The 20,043-nt window shown below is 38.0% G+C and overlaps 1 protein-coding gene across 1 annotated transcript in view; it reads left to right on the top strand.

Annotated features, from left to right (window-relative positions):
- Positions 1-20,043, top strand: part of LARS2 (leucyl-tRNA synthetase 2, mitochondrial) — a 141,539-nt gene that overhangs the window by 46,464 nt on the left and 75,032 nt on the right. The window contains exons 6-7 of the mRNA XM_051961079.1: positions 12,261-12,350; positions 17,613-17,756. Coding sequence (XP_051817039.1) covers positions 12,261-12,350; positions 17,613-17,756 — 234 coding nt within the window. The remainder of the gene's footprint in view (positions 1-12,260; positions 12,351-17,612; positions 17,757-20,043) is intronic.

The following is a 20,043-nucleotide window of genomic DNA, read 5'->3' as shown; positions in this document are numbered from 1 at the left end:
GGAAACTTTCTGATATCCTGGACTGGGAAAGAGAAGACATTATAGATATTAGATTTATATTTCTTCCTAATCGCAGATTATTTTGACTCCATCTCTTCCACCAAAAAAAAATGTGGAAATGCAAAATGGATAAAGACAGGGTTTTCTTCCCCTCCAAGATGGAATGCAGAAGCCTTGAGGCCCCTTGAGACTGAGGAAACATCCAGCTTGTCTGCCTCTGGAGTGAGATGGAAGCTCCTTGACCAAGGGCTTTGAGTGGTAATAGATACCCATAGCTGGCCGAGAAGGGCTGTGCAACCTTCCTCTTGGACTGTTAGTGAGTCCTGCATATTTCCCTGCACTCCTTGGGGGGAAATCTTTTAAATTACCGGGAAGGATGGCCTGCCGTTTTCGGGAGCCTTTATTCCTTTCCCACCAGGCCTGTGAGAGGCCACTCTCCAGAGGTGTGGGGTGCCATCAGTGCAGGCCTGTGTCATTATGGCCCCGGGTCCTTGCCCATTCTCGGTAAATGCTTTTTGTTTGGTTTATCATAGCGTTAGGAGCTATAGGCTTTGTTTTCTCCTGCTCTCATTCTCCCTTCTCAGTGCCTTCCTACATAGTTCACTCCCCTCATACTATTCTTCAGTCTACCAGTATTGGAGTGGGGGATGAGGCTGGGGACAGCAGTTCTGCTGCCAGTAGCTTTGCCTGTAATGGGCACCATTCTGGTTATTTTTATCAACTAAATGGATGGATGCTGCTGCTTTTCAGTGTTTAGATCCTTTTCATAATCTCACAGATGACCCTCACATTATTTAGATGACCCAGAAGATGAATAGCGTGAAAATTTGCTTCATATAGCTCTAGTTTTGTTTATTCCAGAGTTTTTGATTTTTTTAAATTTAAGATGCAAAATGTCCACTTCCTTCCAGAAGAATTAAAATTATAATAAACGAGTTTGACTTGGGTGGCTGAAGTGCCAGTATCTATCCAAATTAGACAGATGATAGATTGAAATCCAAACATATCATCCATGTCTTAAAGGACTGTTTCCTTTTCCCAGCTGTCTAGTTAGAGAAATTGTCAACATTGTTAGACTGTCTTGATGGAGATCTTGTCAACTGGCAAAGACCTACTGTGATAAATTAAGAAAGATGTCTCTTGTCTGGTAACATGTTGTTCACAAAATCTAGTACAGTTTGCAAAAGGAAACAGCTTTCACATGGCCGTAAAAATGTCGGATTTTAAGATATATTACGTAGGAAAGCAGCTTAAAAAATAATCTGCGGATTTCTGTGATGCAAAATAAAGTTTGCATTATAATGAAGGAAAATGTGAGCCAGTATTAAAATGGCAAATATGCTTTTCAATTTTATTAATATTTCTTCCTTAAATTGGCCCCATAATCACAGAGAAAGCATACCATTTAAATTAAATTTCAACTTTATCCATAGCCTGAGGTTTTAAAAGAAAAAGCTTTCAGCTATATGTTGTGTGTGTGTGTGTTTTAAGATATCTATATATATAAATACTCATATTTATGTTTTTGTAGCTGAATCTTTTAACATAAAAGTAATCTTCTCTTTAAGCAAAATCATTTTTGAAAAAAGTAGTTATTTTCTCAGAAAAATATCAGGCTATTTTACTTATTTCTTTGTCTTTATTACTTATTTTTAATATTGCATTCATTGGTTTTTTTTTTAATAAAATATACATTGTGATTATCAAAAAAAAAAAAAAATCAGGCTGTGCATTAATTACCCTGAAAAGAACACTGGCAACCTTAAATTATTTGTAAAAATTGCCTAAGCTACTGCCTTATTGTTTTTGGTTTTTTAAATATCCTAAAGTTCTAGAAAATATGTATAATTCTCATTTGGATTTATTCAATGAGGATTTATTGAGCCCTTAGTTCTAGATGCTTGAGGGATATAAAAGCAAACTCCCACTGGCCTGTAGCCTCCCGGTTTGGCATTCTGATTATGGGGGGAAGGGCTTCAGCTACAAGTTACACACATTCCCTCCTATTCCTCACACACACATGTAGCGGGTTTCCCTTTATTTCCCATCCTGCCCTATACCCCACCTCTGCTCACTCATACCTGCAGCTTGGTTTCTGGTCCCCACATTCAGCCGAGGCTGCTCCCTCCTAGTGTCCTTGCATCCCAGACTTGGGCACTGGGGATGACTTTCTCCTCGGCTTTTGTTCAGCTTTCCCTGCATCTTCTCTGACCAGCTCTTCTCGGGTTCTTTCCCTGGTGCTTAATCCTCGGCCTGCCCACTGACCACAGGGAGCCTCTCAGAGTTTATCCTCTCCTGCCTTCACCATGCTGTCCAGACTATTGGATTTGGTTACCTCCTGCCTCTCGGAAGCATGGCAATTGTTCCCATGCGGATGATTCTCCAATCCAAATGCCCCGCCATCACGCAGCCGCAACTGATGTCCCAGGGGTGTTGCAAACCGGAACAGAACTCATGGTCCTTCCTCTCCTGAGCATCCTTGTGACCATCGGTTCCCCTGGGACGAAACCCCAACCTCCTCACTCCAGTTCTCTCCACATCTGGTCTGTTGCCAGATTGTCGGTTCCTCTCAAGAGTATGGCTCCCGTGCTCTATGGGCTGCACTGGCTCCCCATAATCTTCGGGTCTGATATGACTTGACTGCTGAACTTTTCCTGTCTCTCCAGGCTCCATCATCATTACTCCCCTCACACCTGAGTTCTAACTCCACTGGCCCATTTGTAATTCCTCCAACACAGCAGTCCATCTCTCACTATCATGCCTTTGCAGTGGCTGTCTAGTGGGGTTATTTGGAATGCTCAGCTCCTTCACTTTCTTCCATTTGTTTGATTCAGCTCAAATGCCCCCACTGTATTGTTTCCCCCATTAAAATGAACATTCCTTGAGAACAAGGTAACTTTGGGGACTTTCTTTGTACCCCCAGTGTTTCACATACTGTCTGTGGCCCTGACTGTGCCCCTTGTTTGTATTTATTCTCAGGTACTTGCCCATGTTTCCTTCTCACCTCTGTGAGTTTTTAAAAATCTGCTTTGGTTAGGGTAACTGAGTGCACAGTGGATAGAGTACTGGCCCTGGAGTCAGGAGGACCTGGCTTCAAATGGGGCTCCTAATCCCAATTACCTCATCAAAACAGCAAGGACAGCACAACAAAAATACTCTGATTTGGTTGATTAGTTCTTTGTTGAGATAAAAGCTCTAGGAATCAATTAGTAGTGTTCCTCTAAAATCATGTACTTCCATGCTTTCTTGAATCCTCCAGTCCAGATGCATGATTTTCAACCTTTTCAACCACAGTTATAACCCTATTTAAAGAAAACTCAGAATGAAATTACAAAGTCACCAAAGTATTTCCTTAAGACAGAAATGAAAATTTGTTTTTGAGGTCTTCCATGAAAGTCTTTTTTTTTTAGTTAAAAACAACAACACCCTAGAGTTCGCCAGGTGAGTTCCTTAAGTGTGTTTAAAAGATTTATCTGAAATTTAGTAAGTGTATATCGGCACCATGTGATAGGCAGTTAGATTTGGAGTCAGAGAAGCTAGTTTAAAATTGCAGTTCAACTATCTGTCTCGTCTGGGACAATGGCCAAGGCACTTATCAGCTTTCTGCCTGTTTCTTCCTCTGTCCAATGAAGGGATGGCTCTTGATCACAGTGATGGCTCCTTCCATCCAGTCCAGTGACCTTGGTCACTTGAGATGCTTGTTTCAACGGTCTCTGACACAGATTCAGAGCCAGGCCTGGACTTGGACGTTTTTACCTCTTCATTCTTTAGCTCCTAACTTCCCCGTCTTCTTGGTAGCACTTAAATTATTTCTCACCCCATCACTCAGAGACCCAGATCATTGGAAATTCCATGGGTTCTGTCCAGAATATTTTTAGGAAATAAAGTACTCAGAATATCTGGCTTTTGGGGCAAATAGGATTGCTACAAATCAGATATTAGATGGCTTAAATATAGGTGGTTTGGTTAAGTAAATGAGTGTATCTATGAAGTGGAGTTTTTTATTGTTTTCCTCTGAGAACACTTGACTACTCACCTTGAGGACAAATTGGGAAGTAGGCTTGAATAGGAAAAATGTGAGCAATCACCAGTGTCTGAAAGGATGGTAGTTATCTAATAAATAGTTGTTGAAATTCCTTTAGACCACATGATAAAGAAAATTATTTGCTAATTTGTTAAACATTTATGGTGGGCTAATTGGTACCCTTTGTAACTCTGCTAAAAGAATGCATTGCCCTCAGTTGTACCCAGATAACTTATATAGCACCAAAGTATTTGTTTCTAAGTGTTCCATGGCATTTCAGACTTCCCTTTTTCATTTCAGGAGGGTTATGGTGATAATTTAGTGCATATGGCCTCATACAGGCAGTCATATTTCTTCTAATCTGGCAATGACGTACATATTTCCTTTTTTCTATCCTCCACCACAACCCACAGATCTAGTGCTGTGGATGGAAACCTTGAACTATAACCAAAGGAGAAAAATCAGATAAATACTGAAGGTTAAAAAAAAAATCAGTAAGGATCCCTAAGGCAGCTTTCTATTTTCATATTTAATGCAGGCCTTTGTGATGTGTTTTGAGAACACCTCCACTAAAGCCTCTCAAAATTCAGCTAGAGAATGGGGGAAAGGGGGCGGAGGAGAAACAAGGCCATTATTGTGTGCCTTCTTTTAATCGGTTACAATAAGGAGCAAATGACAAAAATACATATTATGTAAGTTCATTTTAAAAGTTAAAGTGACAAAAGATATGTGAATTTTTCCCCCTTTTCTCTCCCAGAGCCTCATTGTTTTAATGTCTCTGTGACATTACTGATAGGTGGGAGTTGATACCTTGTCATTAGAAACAGTCATGTGCAGTATTTTGCTAACCTTCCTTACCTTATTTGTTTTTCCAAATCCAGGGCTGTTCCATGGCTGACTTAACCAATATGTTGGCTTTGGGGAGAAAGATAGGGAGGGGGGGGAGATGGAGAGGAGATAAGGCATTACTTTTGACGGGCAAGCTAACGTTGGTGGAATTGTGGTGGTAAGAAGGGATGGCTGTGACTGATTTTAGGTATTCACTGATCTGGGAACAGACTTCTCTGGGGATGTTTGTTCTTTTGGAGCTAGAATTCTTTTAAATGTCAGTTTCATTTCTGATGAGCATTTTCCGAGAAGAGTAACAGTCTGGAATGTGCCTCTTTGGGGTGAGTTATCACAGGTGGTGACTGAGACACATCCCAGGCACCCAGCATCCTGAACAGACTCTGGCCTCCTCTAGCCTCCAGAACTTCCTGAGTCTGCGCCTTCAGGGACCCCTAGTTACCTCCAGTTTGCCCACTCCATACTCTTCCTCTCCCTGTTTTGATCTCTATTTCTATGTTGACCAGTTTGCTCAAAAATACCAACTCCAAAACAGGAAAACAGCATTTTGAAAAGCTACCGTTTTCTAAATCTTTTCCATCCTGACATCCCACCTCTTATCTCTTTTTCTTTTCCTGTGCCTTGGATTATCAGGAAGAATATTTTCTATCCTCTTTGGCAAATGGGAAGAACGAGGTACTGTAGGGGGTAGTGTGCTGGCCCTGGAGTCTAGAAGGCTTGTCTTCCTGACTTCAACTCTGGGATCAGCATTTAGAAGCTGTGTTACCCCGAGTGAGTCACGTAACCCTCTCTGCCTCAGTTTCCTCACCTGGAATTGGAGAGGGAAATGGCAAACCAGCCTAGTATCTATGTCAAGAAAACCCCAGATGGGGTCATGGAAAATTGGACATGACTGAAATGCATGAACAACTCAAGTGACTATCCATGGAATCTGGGCCACTGAGCTATGTGCTAAAGAGAGAAGTTGATAGTAAGTCCTCTTTTGTTCCCATAACAAACACATCTTAAACAGAATTGAGTTGATAGAGTAGGGAATGTTCAGCCAAGCTTCCACTAGGATTCACTTAAAAAATCTAACTACCGTGTAGCATGGAAAAAGTATTAAATTAAAAATCAAGAGCTATAAAGTGCAGGCTAGCTCACTGGAGGCCTTGAGGTCAGCCAGAGTCAGGATGAATTAAAGTCCTTGGTCTTTAGGGGGAGAAGTGAAGGAGGCAGGCAAGCAGAATCTTGAATTCTGGAGTCCGGAATCACCAACCTCTCTCCTCCTCATCCTGCCCCAAGTGCCTCTGGCCCCTCTCCCTCTGCCCTCTAATCCTTGCCTCTGATTATCTTAACACCAAGCATTCAGCAAGCCCCTACATTGAGAAGAGCCATTTATCTAAACATGCTAATAGAGTCATTGTCTCACATCAAATAGGTAATTAACCTTAATTGTTCAGTTGTCAGATTCAAGCATACCTTTTTGGAGTTTCAGCCCTCTGCATGGAGCACCTGAGTGATCCAGTCTTGTTTGTGCCCCAGATTTACTTCTATGGCCTTATCCACTCCTTTTATCTGTGTAAGGCCTAGTTTCTTTATCTGTAAAATGAGAGCATGAAGCTAGATGATTTTAAAGATTCCTTCCAGGTTTGGAGATGTGATTTATCAGCCAGAAGCTAAAATACTCTAGTTTTGTTTCTTTAGTTTAGTTTTAATAATGAAAGTAGATTTTGCCACCATTTTAATCTTTCAGTTAAATTTTTTAAAAATCCTAATGCTGGAGGTCCAAAGATAATAAAGAGCACAAGACCCTCTTTAGAGCTTACAGTCTCATTTTCGACGCTCAGAATGAATTAGGCAGGTGTCTGGAGTCAGCTGACTTCTAGGCCTTTGCATTACTGGATCATTGTGCTGAGAGAACCCCGACAAAATTTGGTTGTTTTTTTAAATTTCACCCCTGTCCCTGGCATTAAAGCTGCATGACTTAGAGACTGTCACAGGCTTTCTCTCAAGATCACCAAAAGGGAGCTTAAAAGTCAAACTCCTCTTTTTCCAAACTGACACTGAAGCCTGGCAAGGGGGCCGAGAGCAGAGCAGAGACAAGAACCCAGATCTCTGATTTCCACCTGCATCCCCATGGTTGTGTTTTGGGAGAAAATATCTTTTCATTGTCTCAGTTTGGCTTAGTGATATATTTAATGTTTAAAATTATTGTAAGATATAATCTAATATATTTTTGAAAGGTAGAATTTCAGGGGAGAAGAATGTATACTTCAGAGTTCTTACATTTATAAATTTGGTTTCTTGGCAGTTTGACAGCAATTTATATGGCACTGGAAGCCATTTAATGCCTTTTTTATGTATATTTGGGATGTGGCTGAATCACAGCTTCTTTACAGCCATAACTTTGAATTACCTGCGTTTTTTCAATAATCATAATGTTGCTTTAATGTAAGTTATTTTTTTTAAATAAAGATAAAAAATGGCAATGAAAAATGTTGCTTAGAAGAATTTCTGGAATATTTGACTTAACTGATCATTTCATTGTAATATTTTATGGATTGATGTGATAATTACTCCTGCCTTTGACTGTTGTGGGCAGCAGGAGTCCCAGCATAGACAGTGGTTGGTGTGTTGATCAGATTGTGTTTGTGGTGTGGCTGGAAGGGTAGTGTTTTCAGTTTAAATGAATTAGATTGACATGGAAACTAAGTAAAACAACTTTCCAGCTGTGGTGCTTTATCCTATTCTTGAATCTTTTTGTTTTAAGAATTTGTAGGAGAGAGGACTATGGGGACTGAGTGTGGATCACAACATAGTATTTTCACTTTTTTTTTGGTTGTTTGCTTGGTTTTTGTTTTCTTTCTCATTTTTTCCCTTTTTAATCTGATTTTTCTTGTACATCATGATAATTGTGGAAATGCGTATAGAAGAATTGCACATATTTAACATGTTAGAATACTTGCCATCTAGGGAAGGGGATGAAGGGAAGAGAGGGAGAAAAAAATTTGGAACACAAGGTTTTGCAAGGGTAAATGTTGAAAACTATATGCATGTGTTTTGAAAATAAAGAGCTTTAATTAAAAAATGTTTTTTAAAAAGTTTAAGGATATGGTTTTTTTAAAGCAAAAAAAGGGGACCTTTCTCCCCAATAGCATATTAGAAAATCCCTACACAGCTTTTTCATCTCCTTTATTTGATATCTCCAGTTATAGCCATTCTTTCCTTGAAAAGTCTCATATCTCATATTTTGTATATATGTCTCATGTATCATATCTGTTCTATCAATTCTCACTGCTACTGTACCCATCCAATCCCTTCTCAGTTCCTGCCTGGATATCAGTCAGGAACTAAGATCTCCTAATCTTGACTTCCTAGCTCTGGATTAAGTACCCTATTCCTTAATCAGTTGTCTATTATCTTTCAACTGATTATTTTGCTCTTCAAAAGTCTCCAGTAACTCTATTTTATAGAATAGAGGCCAGAGTCACCATCATGATCCACAGGGCTTTTCATCTTATTCATCTAAACTTATCTCTCATATTTCTTAAATCAGCTGACCCTTTATTACAATTAGGCTTATTTCCTTACCCTGAAATATATCATATTCATTACATCTCCTAAGCTTTTACTCTTGTTCTTCCTACCAGAAATTCACCTTCCTTCTCTTTATTTTTTTATATTTCAATATATTTATTGTTAATAGCCTTTGCTTTTTAAATTTTGAGTTCTAAATTCTCTTCTTCTCTCCCATACCTACTGAAAAAGCAAGCAATATACTATCAATTATATGTATGAAATTATACAAAAGATATTTCCATATTAGTCATATTTTTAAAAAATTAGTCATATTTTTTTTTAAAATGGATCTGGTTTCTGATCCATTCTGCTGTCTGCTTCCATTTTATAAGTGAACTCATCTCATTCACACTAAAAGTTATGATTATAACTGTAGGTTTCCTTTCATCCTATTTTCTTCTGTTTGTCCTCTCTTTTTTATCTTTTTCCTCCTCAGAAGTCTATTTTGTTTCTATCGCCTCCCTTAACTTACCTTCCCTTTAATCATCTCTCTTCTCCTCCAATTTCCCTGTTGGATAAGTTACATCTGTATATACAACTCGTGTGTGTGTGTGTGTGTGTGTGTGTGTGTGTGTGTGTGTGTGTGTTCATCTCTCTTTGGACCTTCCTGAGATTTGGCTGAAGTGGAGCGCAATGTGATTCTGCCACAGATAATTTTCTTTTTCTTCTACCAATAAGCCCAAGATTTGGTTTGCTTGGAGCTTTTCTTTTTTCAGGGCTTCTGTGTCAAGATCTTCTTTTTCTCCATGCTTTCCCTCACCTTTATGGAATGTCTTTTTTTCTTTATTCTCCTTATCCATCTGCTATTTTTTTTTAATTTTTAAAATTTAATAACTTTTTATTTTTTCCAAATTCATGCAAAGATAGTTGTCAACATTTACTTTTGCAAAAGCTCATGTTCCAAATTTTTCTCCCTCCTTCTATCCTACCCCTACCATAGATAGCAAGCAATTCAACATAGGTTAAACATGTTTGCTAACTATTCTTAACCAAAACCAAAGCTTTATAAAGGAAGAATGTTCTCCAGCAAATACACAGAAGCAGTATCTATTTTAGCACAATGGATAGAATATTGGGCCTGAAATCAGAAAGACCAGATCACTTCACCCTGTTTGCCTTAGTTTTCTCATCTATAAAATGAGCTGGGGAAAGAAATGGCAGACCACTCCAGTATCTTTGCCAAGAAAACTCCAAAAAGAGGTCATGAAGAATTGGATGCAACTTAAAACAGTTAAACTGCTAATTTTTTTATACTTCGGGAGATCATTGTGAAATTTGAGTATAGGTTAGAATATTTTTCATAGTCTTGTAACATCTTTGAAATTTCTTTTGTTACAGCACTCAGTAACAAATGATTGTGGTACCAATAAATGGTAAACACTATACTTGTACCACAGAAATTAGCCCCCCCCAAAAGAAATTGCTCTCATGAAACAATGTTTTCATTAATACATTATATATAGTATTTAAATAGTATGAGAAAATAATACTGTTGCTTATATTCCTATTTACTGCATATATGAAGTAAATTGCGTCTTGTAGTCCGTAGCATAGGCATTCAATGCTTCCTGCACTTTTCCACAATCACCACCATCTTAGTATTGGTCCTCTTCATCCTCTCTACACATGTTATCTTAACCCTCTAACTTAGGAGTATGAAAAGCAGATAGAACTCTTACATAAATGTTTCTCTGAGCTACATATTGATTTAAAAAACAACACATCTTTATATATTTTTATTATTATTAATATAGCAATACATTATAACCAGATAGGCTCCATGATTTAGACTGCACTCAAGTGTTATGAGCCACATAGAGACTGAGGATTGAATTTTTGAAATCTCTGCTCTCACTGTTTGCCCCCTCCTTCTTCCTAATCAATCTTGGATGTATCGTCCAGTAATTACCTATCCCAATCTTCTTTCATGCAGTTAATCCCCACACAGTACTCTCTCCCATTTGTCCTTTAGATCTAATCCCAACTCCCTGATCCTGATCAAATTGGCCCCATCTACCATCGTAAATGATGAAATGGGATTTGGAAACCCACCTATCATCTGTAGATCTGAATTCTTTCTATTCTGTTACCACATGAACTATGGGCACATGATGTTGCATTGCCCCCCTCCCCAACCCCTTTTTTTTTTTTTTTTGATAATTTGAAGTTTTTAAAACAATTCTTAGTGAGGTTTGTTTTTTCTCACTGAGTTTTTACCTCAACCCAGATTGCTGCTCTCAAGCAATTAGTGAAACTTTCTATCATTTGTACAAGAATAAACATTAGACTTCTTCCGCCATATATACTTGACACTCAAGGATATTTTAAATTAAAATTGTACCAGTGAATGTTTATAAAATAAGTATATCCAGTATAACAATTCATTGAAGAGATGGAACTGACTTGAGGACAGTTTCTTCCCTCCCTTCCTTGCTCCCCACTGTCTTAAAAGAGCTTCTTTTCATTTGTACAGCTAAGCATTTGCTTATTTTTATTCCTAGCTCCTTCTAGTTAAGAATACTATATTTAGTGCTTTAATGGATTTGTGATCTTACTGATATGAATATTCCTTTCACTGACTGAAGGTCCCAACTTTCTTTTCCTGCGAGATAAATACTTTCAAAGGATCTTTCCAAGGTGCTGAAAGCCTTTCCCTAGGTCTTTGAACAGTTCCTGGGTTCCAAGACAGCACTTCACTCAAGCTAGGTACTTGTTATTCCTTGCCAACCTACTGTCTTTGCCAATCGTATATCTCCTGGAAAAAATCCTTTATGTAAACTAATTGTGCACCATTGGAAATACAGTGCAGCCTACTTATGCCAACCTGTATCTTTGCATTGTCCTTTGGGTCACCTGTAGCCTTGATTCTATGGCGATTATTATTCCAGTGGTAGCAGTTATTTTAATTTTAACAAAACTCCATCAGGATAAAACAATTTGGATTACTTCTCAAATTCAATGCCAAATAAAAGCACGTCACTAGTGTCAGTGTTGTTCTTTAAATTTCTTTAAGTTCATCAAGAACATTAAGGAAGTAAAAAGTCATGGTTTTTTGAAATATTGTTGCTTTTGTACCTCTGTTCAACACATTTAGACTTAGATTACTTTTTTCAGTAATTTATTTTAAAAGGATAGGCTTAAAAATAATGTTTTCAGAAGAAAAGGTTTTAAAATGATGTTAGTACTTCATTTAGAATTAGAAACATAATTTGCTCCATGGTCCATTATTTTTTCCATTACATTTAATAATGCATTTGAGTACCTATTAGTAAGAGTGGAGGACAGCCAGACTAACATAATGGAACATAATGAGTCTAAAGGAGCTATTAGGGATCCAGTTAGTTAATACAAATACAGTGCCTGTTTTCAAAATAAGAATAATACTCAAAGAAATACATTTTCCTCCTGCTTTTGATGCTGGTTTCATGTATTATTGCCTTGTAAATGAGCAGGTTCTACACAGACTGATAAGCCTCAAAATGTGTTTTGTGGTAACCAAAAAAAATGGCCAAATTTAATTTTCCATCATGTGATTCAGAGGGGATTCGTGTTTGTTCTCTTACTTGCTAATTGCTTTTAAAAATTAGCATGTTTTTGTGTTCATCCTTATGGAATATATTCTGGGGAAAGAAAGGTGGCATTTAAAAAGCAGCATCTTCTCAGGATAAAATTGGCTTAGATGTAGGTTGAATTAATGAAAATTTCATAGGTTGATCAACATTAAAGTGGGTTGATTGATTTTTAGAAACTAATTGCAAGGTTGGTAGATCATCATGAAAAAAATCGTTTGCAGTAGTCTATACCTTTTTTTTTTTCCTTCCCTTTTTAGGAAGTAACTACTTGTTTGCCAGATTATTACAAGTGGACCCAGTACCTCTTTATTAAATTATATGAAGCTGGACTAGCTTACCAAAAGGAGGTGAGTTTAAATGTATTGTCTGATTGTTACATCTTAGGTTTCATTTAGAGCATATTCTTTCACATTGAAAATGTTCTGCCTTCTTAGAAAGCAGCATTATGCAATGGAAAAACACTTGTTTAGATAGCAATCGTGAATACAAGCCTATATGCCCAGGTCCTTTCTAGCTGTTACATTCTCTTAGCTTGCAATAAGCCTAAAAAATATTTAGCACACACTCTATCACTTTTTTCTAATCTCTATCCCTATTACTCATTCATGTTTTAATGGGAATTGCTTTAATCATATGATCAAGTTCATTCTTGTTATTATCCACTTGAGATAGCCACACTGAAAAAACTGAAGCTTTGATTGAACTAAAGGGGATAGGTAATGTAGGGGTAAAGATAGCTTCTAATAGAGAGCAAATTTGTATGAAGTAGGGATGTGAGGAAGTGGATAGCCTGAGGGCAGGACTACTAAGTGAATCCAAGAAAGCTTCACAGAGGAGGTGTTTCAGGAGCTGAGCCTTAAAGGATGAGTAGAATTCAACTAGACAGAAGAGGAAAGGAAATTGGCAGCAAAGAGGCATTTCTGAGATCACTTATTGTGTGTGAATCTCGTTCTCCCCCCCCCCCCCAAAAAAAAAAAATAATAACAAAGCATAAATTTTTTCCGGCATGAATTGCTTTTTTTGTCCCTGTTGATATTATTCAGAAAATACCAACTTGGTCTTGTAGCTTGAGGGAATATGTGAGATGTCCTGGGAGGGAGATGGTGGTGACGGGATGGCAGTTGCAGTAACATTTAGAATAGGGAAGAAAGTTCAGAAACCAAAAATAGCTCTTAAAGCTTTGGTAGATTTCAGTGAAACCACTTTTTTGCCCTCCCTTCCCCTCAGCCATCAGCTCTGTTGTGTCTAGTGTACTAATTTGTTTTTCTCAGTCCTTAGTAGGACATTGTGGTCTTGTGATCAGATTTGTTCATTTAGAGCATTGTCCTGTGACGAGAGGCCAGCACCAGGGTTTAAATAAAAAAGCTTTTTAATTATGTATTTCATTTTATTGATGAATTATATTCTGATTAGTTTTGAAATAGAAATCATTTTTTTCATACTTAATTTTTATAAAAGCTTGTTGTTTTCAGAAGTAAGGCTTGAGGTATTATTAGATTACAGTGGATGTTCATAACGTGGTATTATATTTATGTTTAACAGAAATATACAGATATCTGGGCTTTTCTTCCAATAAAAGTGGCCAAACAAGCGGTTGTTATTCTATCGTGCTTTAGACTATGCATGAAAGCTAATATTAAGGAAGACTGTAAAAAAAGGACAGTTTTAAGCATAGCTGTTATAACTATGTCTTTGCTTCTTAGGAGGCATTCCACTAAATTCCTTAAGAGAAAATTTCTCCTCCTCTTCATAAAGCAAACAAAAAAAGTTTTCAACCAAAATATTTCCCATGCTGACAGATTAATAATTTTGTCTCTTATTAAAAAACATATCAGCAGTAGCAGAGGTACTTAACTTGTTTTATCCCAGGGACCTCTTTGACAGTGTGAAATATCTCAGGATCATTCTCCAGTGCACAGAGTAAGATACATAGACTTATAAGGGAGACTGGTTATTTTGAAATATAGTTCATGGACCCCAAATTAAGAATCTATGTCTTAGAGAAAGTAATTTCATGTATATGTATATATTTTACTACCTTAGACAGACTGAGACTGTAGGAAAGCTACACCATACACTCAGCTTATTTTCAGTTTTCTGCCACATCCACCATGGTAATCATTTAATAATAATTCAACAACCACAACATTTAATATTTACATAGCATTTATTTCTTAGGCACTAGATGCAAAGTTCTTTTCAATTATTATCTCATTTGATCCTCACAACCACCCTGGGAAGTAGATGCTGTTATTCCCATTTTACAGATGCCTAGTTAATAACTTGTACGCCCCACACAGCCTCTTTCTCCCACTTCTGTCTCACACACACACACACACACACACACACACACACACACACACACATCCAAAGTGCCTGTATCACACTCTCCGGGTAGAGACCCCGACTTCAGGAGGTTGACTCTTAGTAAATCTTAGGTTCTATTAGGAGCCTCAAAAAAGCCAGACCCTGCTGTTTGCCATTATTCAGAGCATTTAATCTGCCTCTCTGCTGCCACCTGATGACCCGCAGTCTAACTGCAGCAGCATGATCAGTTACAGAATTAGGCCCTATTTCCCAATTCCTTCCCCTGTTAGTCCATTTGAAATTTAGAATCTATTTCGGCAGAAGAGTTGTGTCCAGAATGGTCCAGTCCTTCTATTTTAGGCAGCCCACCTTAGGAATATAGAAGTCAGGTCTGCATCACATTTTAAGAAAAATATTCAAGTTATATAAGCATTTATTAAGCACCTACTGTGTGCCTTGCAATAGACTATATACTAAGGCTACAAAGAAGGAAATAAAACTGACCTTGTTCTCAAAGAGAGTATAACATTGAGAAGGATATAGTACATCCAATGAAAAGTAAATACAAAATAGATAGGAAGGGGCTATGTTTCCTTGGGAGGGGGAGGAGACTTGAGCCAATCTTTGAAGGAAATTAATGAGCAAGGAGTGCACTCTAGGCCTGAAAAGAAAGGCAGTGGAAAAACATAAAGACAGAAAATGGACATTATATGTCAGGAATGACCAGAGAACAAGAGTTGTGAGAGGGGGTAATAAACTTGGAAGGCTACTCCTGGCAAGAGGCAGCCATTGGTATTTCTTGAGTAGAAAGAGGATATGGTTAGGCCTGTGCTTCAGGAATATCCATTTTATGGCTATGTGGAAGATGCATTGAGAAATAGGTTATTTGGAGGTTACTGCAGTGTTCTGGGTAAGAAGGGATGAGTGCTTGAACCGGACTGGGAGCCATCTGAGTTAAGAGAAGGGACAAACGTGAAGTGTAGTGTGGCAGTGGGACTGACGAGACCCCCCCAGCTGACTGGGGGTAAGTTAAAGGAGAACAAAGGAGTTGAGAATGATACTCATGTTATGTACTTGAGTGCCTGGAAGGATGAGGATGCCTTCAACAGAAGTGGGGGAGCAGAGAAATGGGGCTGAGTCTGGTTGCCTACAGAACCTCTAGTTGGAGATGGACAATTGGTAATATGGGAGTCATCTAGAGAGATGCAGACACAGGCTAGAGATTCAGGCTGTAGTTTTGAAAAATTACTTAAGTAGGTTTGCTTTTTTTTCTTTTAGTATTAGATGAATGAAATTATAGTGTACTTTGGAAGCATCCACTAATATTCCACTTCAAAATCTTCTGGTGTAAAAGTAACCTTGAGTTTTCAGATCCTGACCTTGTGAAGGTCAGGCTCTAAAAAGAATTACCCAAACGGAAGGCTTCAGGTGTGGCCCCAGCATGAATTGTACGGCCTTTGTTCAAGGACCAGCACAATTCACTGTGGAGAAGCTTATCAAGTCCATTGCAGGATGATGGAATATTTGCCAAGAGGACTCCTCAAAGATCATCTACTAAATCACAGAAGGGGCTATTATCAGTTTGTAGAAAGAGGACCCATAGCAGTGAAATCAGACCCTTGAATTACTAAAACCTTGCAGCATAATTAATCAAGGTGGAAGATAAATATTTTGTCTTTGTCATCTCTCCTAGAGTAACCTGAGGATTAGCCCCTCATTGTTGCCAGAGATCGGGACATTTTGATTTGAAGGATCAGACAATGAGATTTCTTAGGGGATGAGGAGTGGTGGGGCGAGGCCATGGGTTTCTGAACCTGTGGTGATGATGATCTACAAATTCCCTTCACCAGTGCAAAGCTGACAGCTTGCCTCTGACTTAGAATAGGGGGGAGTCTTCTGAGCACTGAGAGGTTGGGTGTCTTGTGCCAGGCCACAGAGTCTTTAAGGGTCAGAGATAGGTCTGGAATCCAGGTCTTCCTGATGCTCTGCTCATTACACCAAGCTGCTTTTCAGGACCTTGTTACATCAGAAGTAGTTCATTCTTGTTTTTGAAATATGAAAGATTGGGTATTTGCTTCTTATAACTTCTTTGAGATGGGGGTATTCTTTACTTCTGTCTTTAATTTCTCTATAGAATATGCATTTGCCAAATTTTTGGCATTTTACTTCAGATGGATGGCCCTTAGCTATTTAGGTTGTCCCCAAAGTCTTAGTGAAGTTTTAAACTATTAAAGCTTGAAACTTGGGACATCATGGAGTTACCAAACAGCACTGTGGCAGTTTCTCTTTGTCTGATTTTGTTTTGATTAAAGACACTAAACTGGGGTTAAGTAAAACTCTTTTGAGATTTACTGAGAAGATGCTTTATATTTATTTCTTCTTGTAGATACTACTTTTTTTTTTATGACAGTAACCTACTTGAAGAAATTAAAGTTTCTCCCTCCATCTCTTTCATCCTACTTGTCAACTGAGACGATACATGATCTCTGCACATTTTTCCTTTTTTTTAATTACAAAAGGGCAGGTAGATGGCACAATAGTTAGAGCCCTGGCTCTGAAGTCAGGAAAACCTAATGAGTTCAAATTCAGCCTCAGACAATTAACACTTACTAACTGTGTGGTCCTGGGTGAGTCACTTAACCTCAATTGCCTCTCAACAAACAAACCAAAAAATTACAACCTTAGAAACTGGTTAGCTTTTTTTTTTGGAATTTTAGGTAACTTTATAAGAATCTCTTGTAGACATTGTTTATTAAATTTTTGCAAACTGTGTCTTTAGCCAGATTTTCCCAGAGTATCCCTTTACTCCTTGGATATTCACTTTCTCCCATGTACCCATTTGTCTTAAAAATGTGATCACACCTGCCAGGAATGGGGAATATCTCCAGAGAAAGTCATAAAGTAAAAATGAAATGAAATGTAAACTGAAGATCCTTATCCTGTGTGATTTACAGTAGTTAGAAGAACACTATGAATGTTTTCCTAAAGTAACATGATCTGCTAAATTATTCATGTTATTTTTGCCCTTTTTCCTTCTTTTCCAAAATTTGTAAACCTTGTAAACTCATTTTCTCAAATGAGAAAAATACTATTCATGTATTTGGGCCGTCAAAGGCAAAGAAAAGTTTAAATGTTTGTAGTTTGTTCACTTTTAGATGGCCAGTATTTTCCCTGAGTAACTTTAGGGAGCAGTAGCTCCTAGCCTGAGAGCAGAGTAGTCCAATTTGCTTAATAACTTTCTTGCTCAGTGATGAATCCTGAGGAGGTCCATAGGTTCTCATTTTGTTTTGTGAATTTTGCAGGCCTTGGTTAATTGGGACCCAGTAGATCACACCGTGCTTGCTAATGAACAAGTAGATGAAAATGGCTGTTCGTGGCGTTCAGGAGCAAAAGTGGAACAGAAGTACCTGAAGCAATGGTTTATTAAGACAACTGCTTATGCAAAGGTGAGTGTGTCGTGTGGAGCCCCTAGATCCATGATATTAAGGCATTTGAGCACCATGGAAATGGAAAGTCAGTGGAAATAAGCACCTGCAGGCAGCATCTTTTCCTGGCACGTGAGTGAGCAAAAAAAAATGGCAGGTGAGTTTCAGAAAGTAGAGAAGAGAAAGTGTTGGACTGGACATCAGGAAATCTGGGTTTGAATACAGCTCTAAGGATGGACTAATTGTGCGAGTCTGGACAAATCATTTAAGTTCATCATGGTTTAGATTTCTCATGAAAAACCAAGATCACTTACTTGCAGGATTGTTGTGACAAAAGTGCTTAGTGTGCCTTAAAACACTATAAATTTGATTTCAAGGTGAGCAATGGCAAAATATCTCCCATATGACAAAATAGCCCACATCACACGTATAAAATGAGGAACTGTGGATGATTACAATTCATGAAAGAAAACTGGTTTGTTATTGTTGACTGTCTCCTGAAGAAGCTCAATGTGCTGCTACAATTAAAAACAGAACAAAATAAGCAAACAAAAGCAACAAAATATTCAATGTTATATTGAAAATAAGCAGAAAATGTTTTCTTTTATATAAAAGTATGATGCCCCTATTCTGGTCACTGCAGTTTCAGAAATATAAAGAAATTAAAGAATGAGATCTAGGTCAGATACAGAAATAATCAGAAATGGAAAGGATTGCTAGCTGTCATGATGGATGAAAAATGAAGAGTTCTGGAGGTTGGAAAGGCAAAGAGAAGATGGGCTTAAAGTCCATGAAATTGTGCCAAGCTATATATAACAACTTGGTCATTTAGTTCTAGGGTATTAGAATGATGGCCCATCCCCTAAAACTTCAGGAAAGGCAATTTAAGATGAAGTACCCTTTCACAAAGCAGCAGCTCATAAACAAGAGATGCCATAGACTGAAAATATAAATGGATTCAAGAAAGTTTAACTTCTTGAATAAGAAAGTTAAGTAATGCTTTGGTGTACATTTCTAATCTTAGAATTTGGCCTCTAGGAGAGTAACTCTAACCCTTCATACTCTTGTGACAGAATAGCAAAATGGGTCATGGATTACACCCAATATGGTAGTTAAAACACAAATGTAAATTACTCTCAGCAATTAATCAAATTACTAAATTAGGCCTGTTTTTTTTAGAAGCAATATGTCAGACCCAGTTGTCAATACTGCCCAGAAATTCTGGTCCTAATATTTTCATTTATACAGTCTATGTTAATGACATTTGGCAAGGGGCTGGGAGGAAGATGGTGGACTCTTTTAAATAAGATTGCCTGCTGTCTTACTATAATGTGTAAGAGAGGGATGAAGTCAAACACTAGTAACCTATAACCTTTAAGAACTCACTAACCAGTGATGCTGCCATCACCTTCCTTCCTGGGACAGGATGAAGGACCTTAGATATGGTAACAGTTCTTTGGGTTTAGATTCTTCTGTGTCTTGGATGTCAGCCCGATATTAGTAAGTGATTTTCTAATGGTCATTTTTATTGAAGATACATCCAATTAGCCCTTTGGTTTTGACATTTATCTGGTTAGAAATGTATTAACCTAACTAGGAGGCATCATTATCTAAATTGGTATCTGCAACTTCAGCTTTTTAGTAGAAATGTTTGGTTGCTATGGTGACTGGTTTGGTTTTCTCAAAACTCATGCAGATTCATTAAAAAGATTTTCTTTGGAGGTTAGTGGTTTGTTTACCTCAGAAAAAATAACTAAAAGTGTGCCCTAAAACTAGGCTTCAAATTTGTACTTCTCAAGTCTTTGCCTTGATGTCCCCCTGCTTCCTTTGGGGACATGTGATAGACTCCCCTCTTATTGATTCCCAAGCTTTGTGATTGTCCTAGCCATCATATTTCCCATCTCTAAGTTCCAATTAAAGCTGCTTTTAAGATTGGTTCTCCATTAGCTGGAGTCTCACTCTTCGGACTGTTGTGTGTCGGTCTTTGTACATGAAAGGAGCGGAGACAGGGTTGAGGAATTTGAATCACAGAAACACTACTTTAAAATCAGAATGTACCTTATGTATTATCCAGACTGGCCTCTTTGGTTTACAAATAAAGAAATAAAGGACAGAGAGAGAAAATTATATATGTGATATCACACAGCTAATTATGGCCTCAGTGGGAGCAGACCCTCAATCTCCTAGCCCAGTGCTCTCTGCTATACTTGAATTGTTCCTTGCATCAGGGCTGGTTTGGTGAAGAGCAGCCTAAGGTTTGTATTTAAATCTTGTAAAATATTCGATTATAGCTTTGCAAGAATACAGA

The sequence above is a fragment of the Antechinus flavipes genome, chromosome 5 (genome assembly GCF_016432865.1).
Source record: "Antechinus flavipes isolate AdamAnt ecotype Samford, QLD, Australia chromosome 5, AdamAnt_v2, whole genome shotgun sequence".
Taxonomy (NCBI): Eukaryota; Metazoa; Chordata; class Mammalia; order Dasyuromorphia; family Dasyuridae; genus Antechinus; species Antechinus flavipes.
Note: the sequence above shows the minus strand (reverse complement) of the source record. Positions and strands in the feature narration are given on the sequence as shown.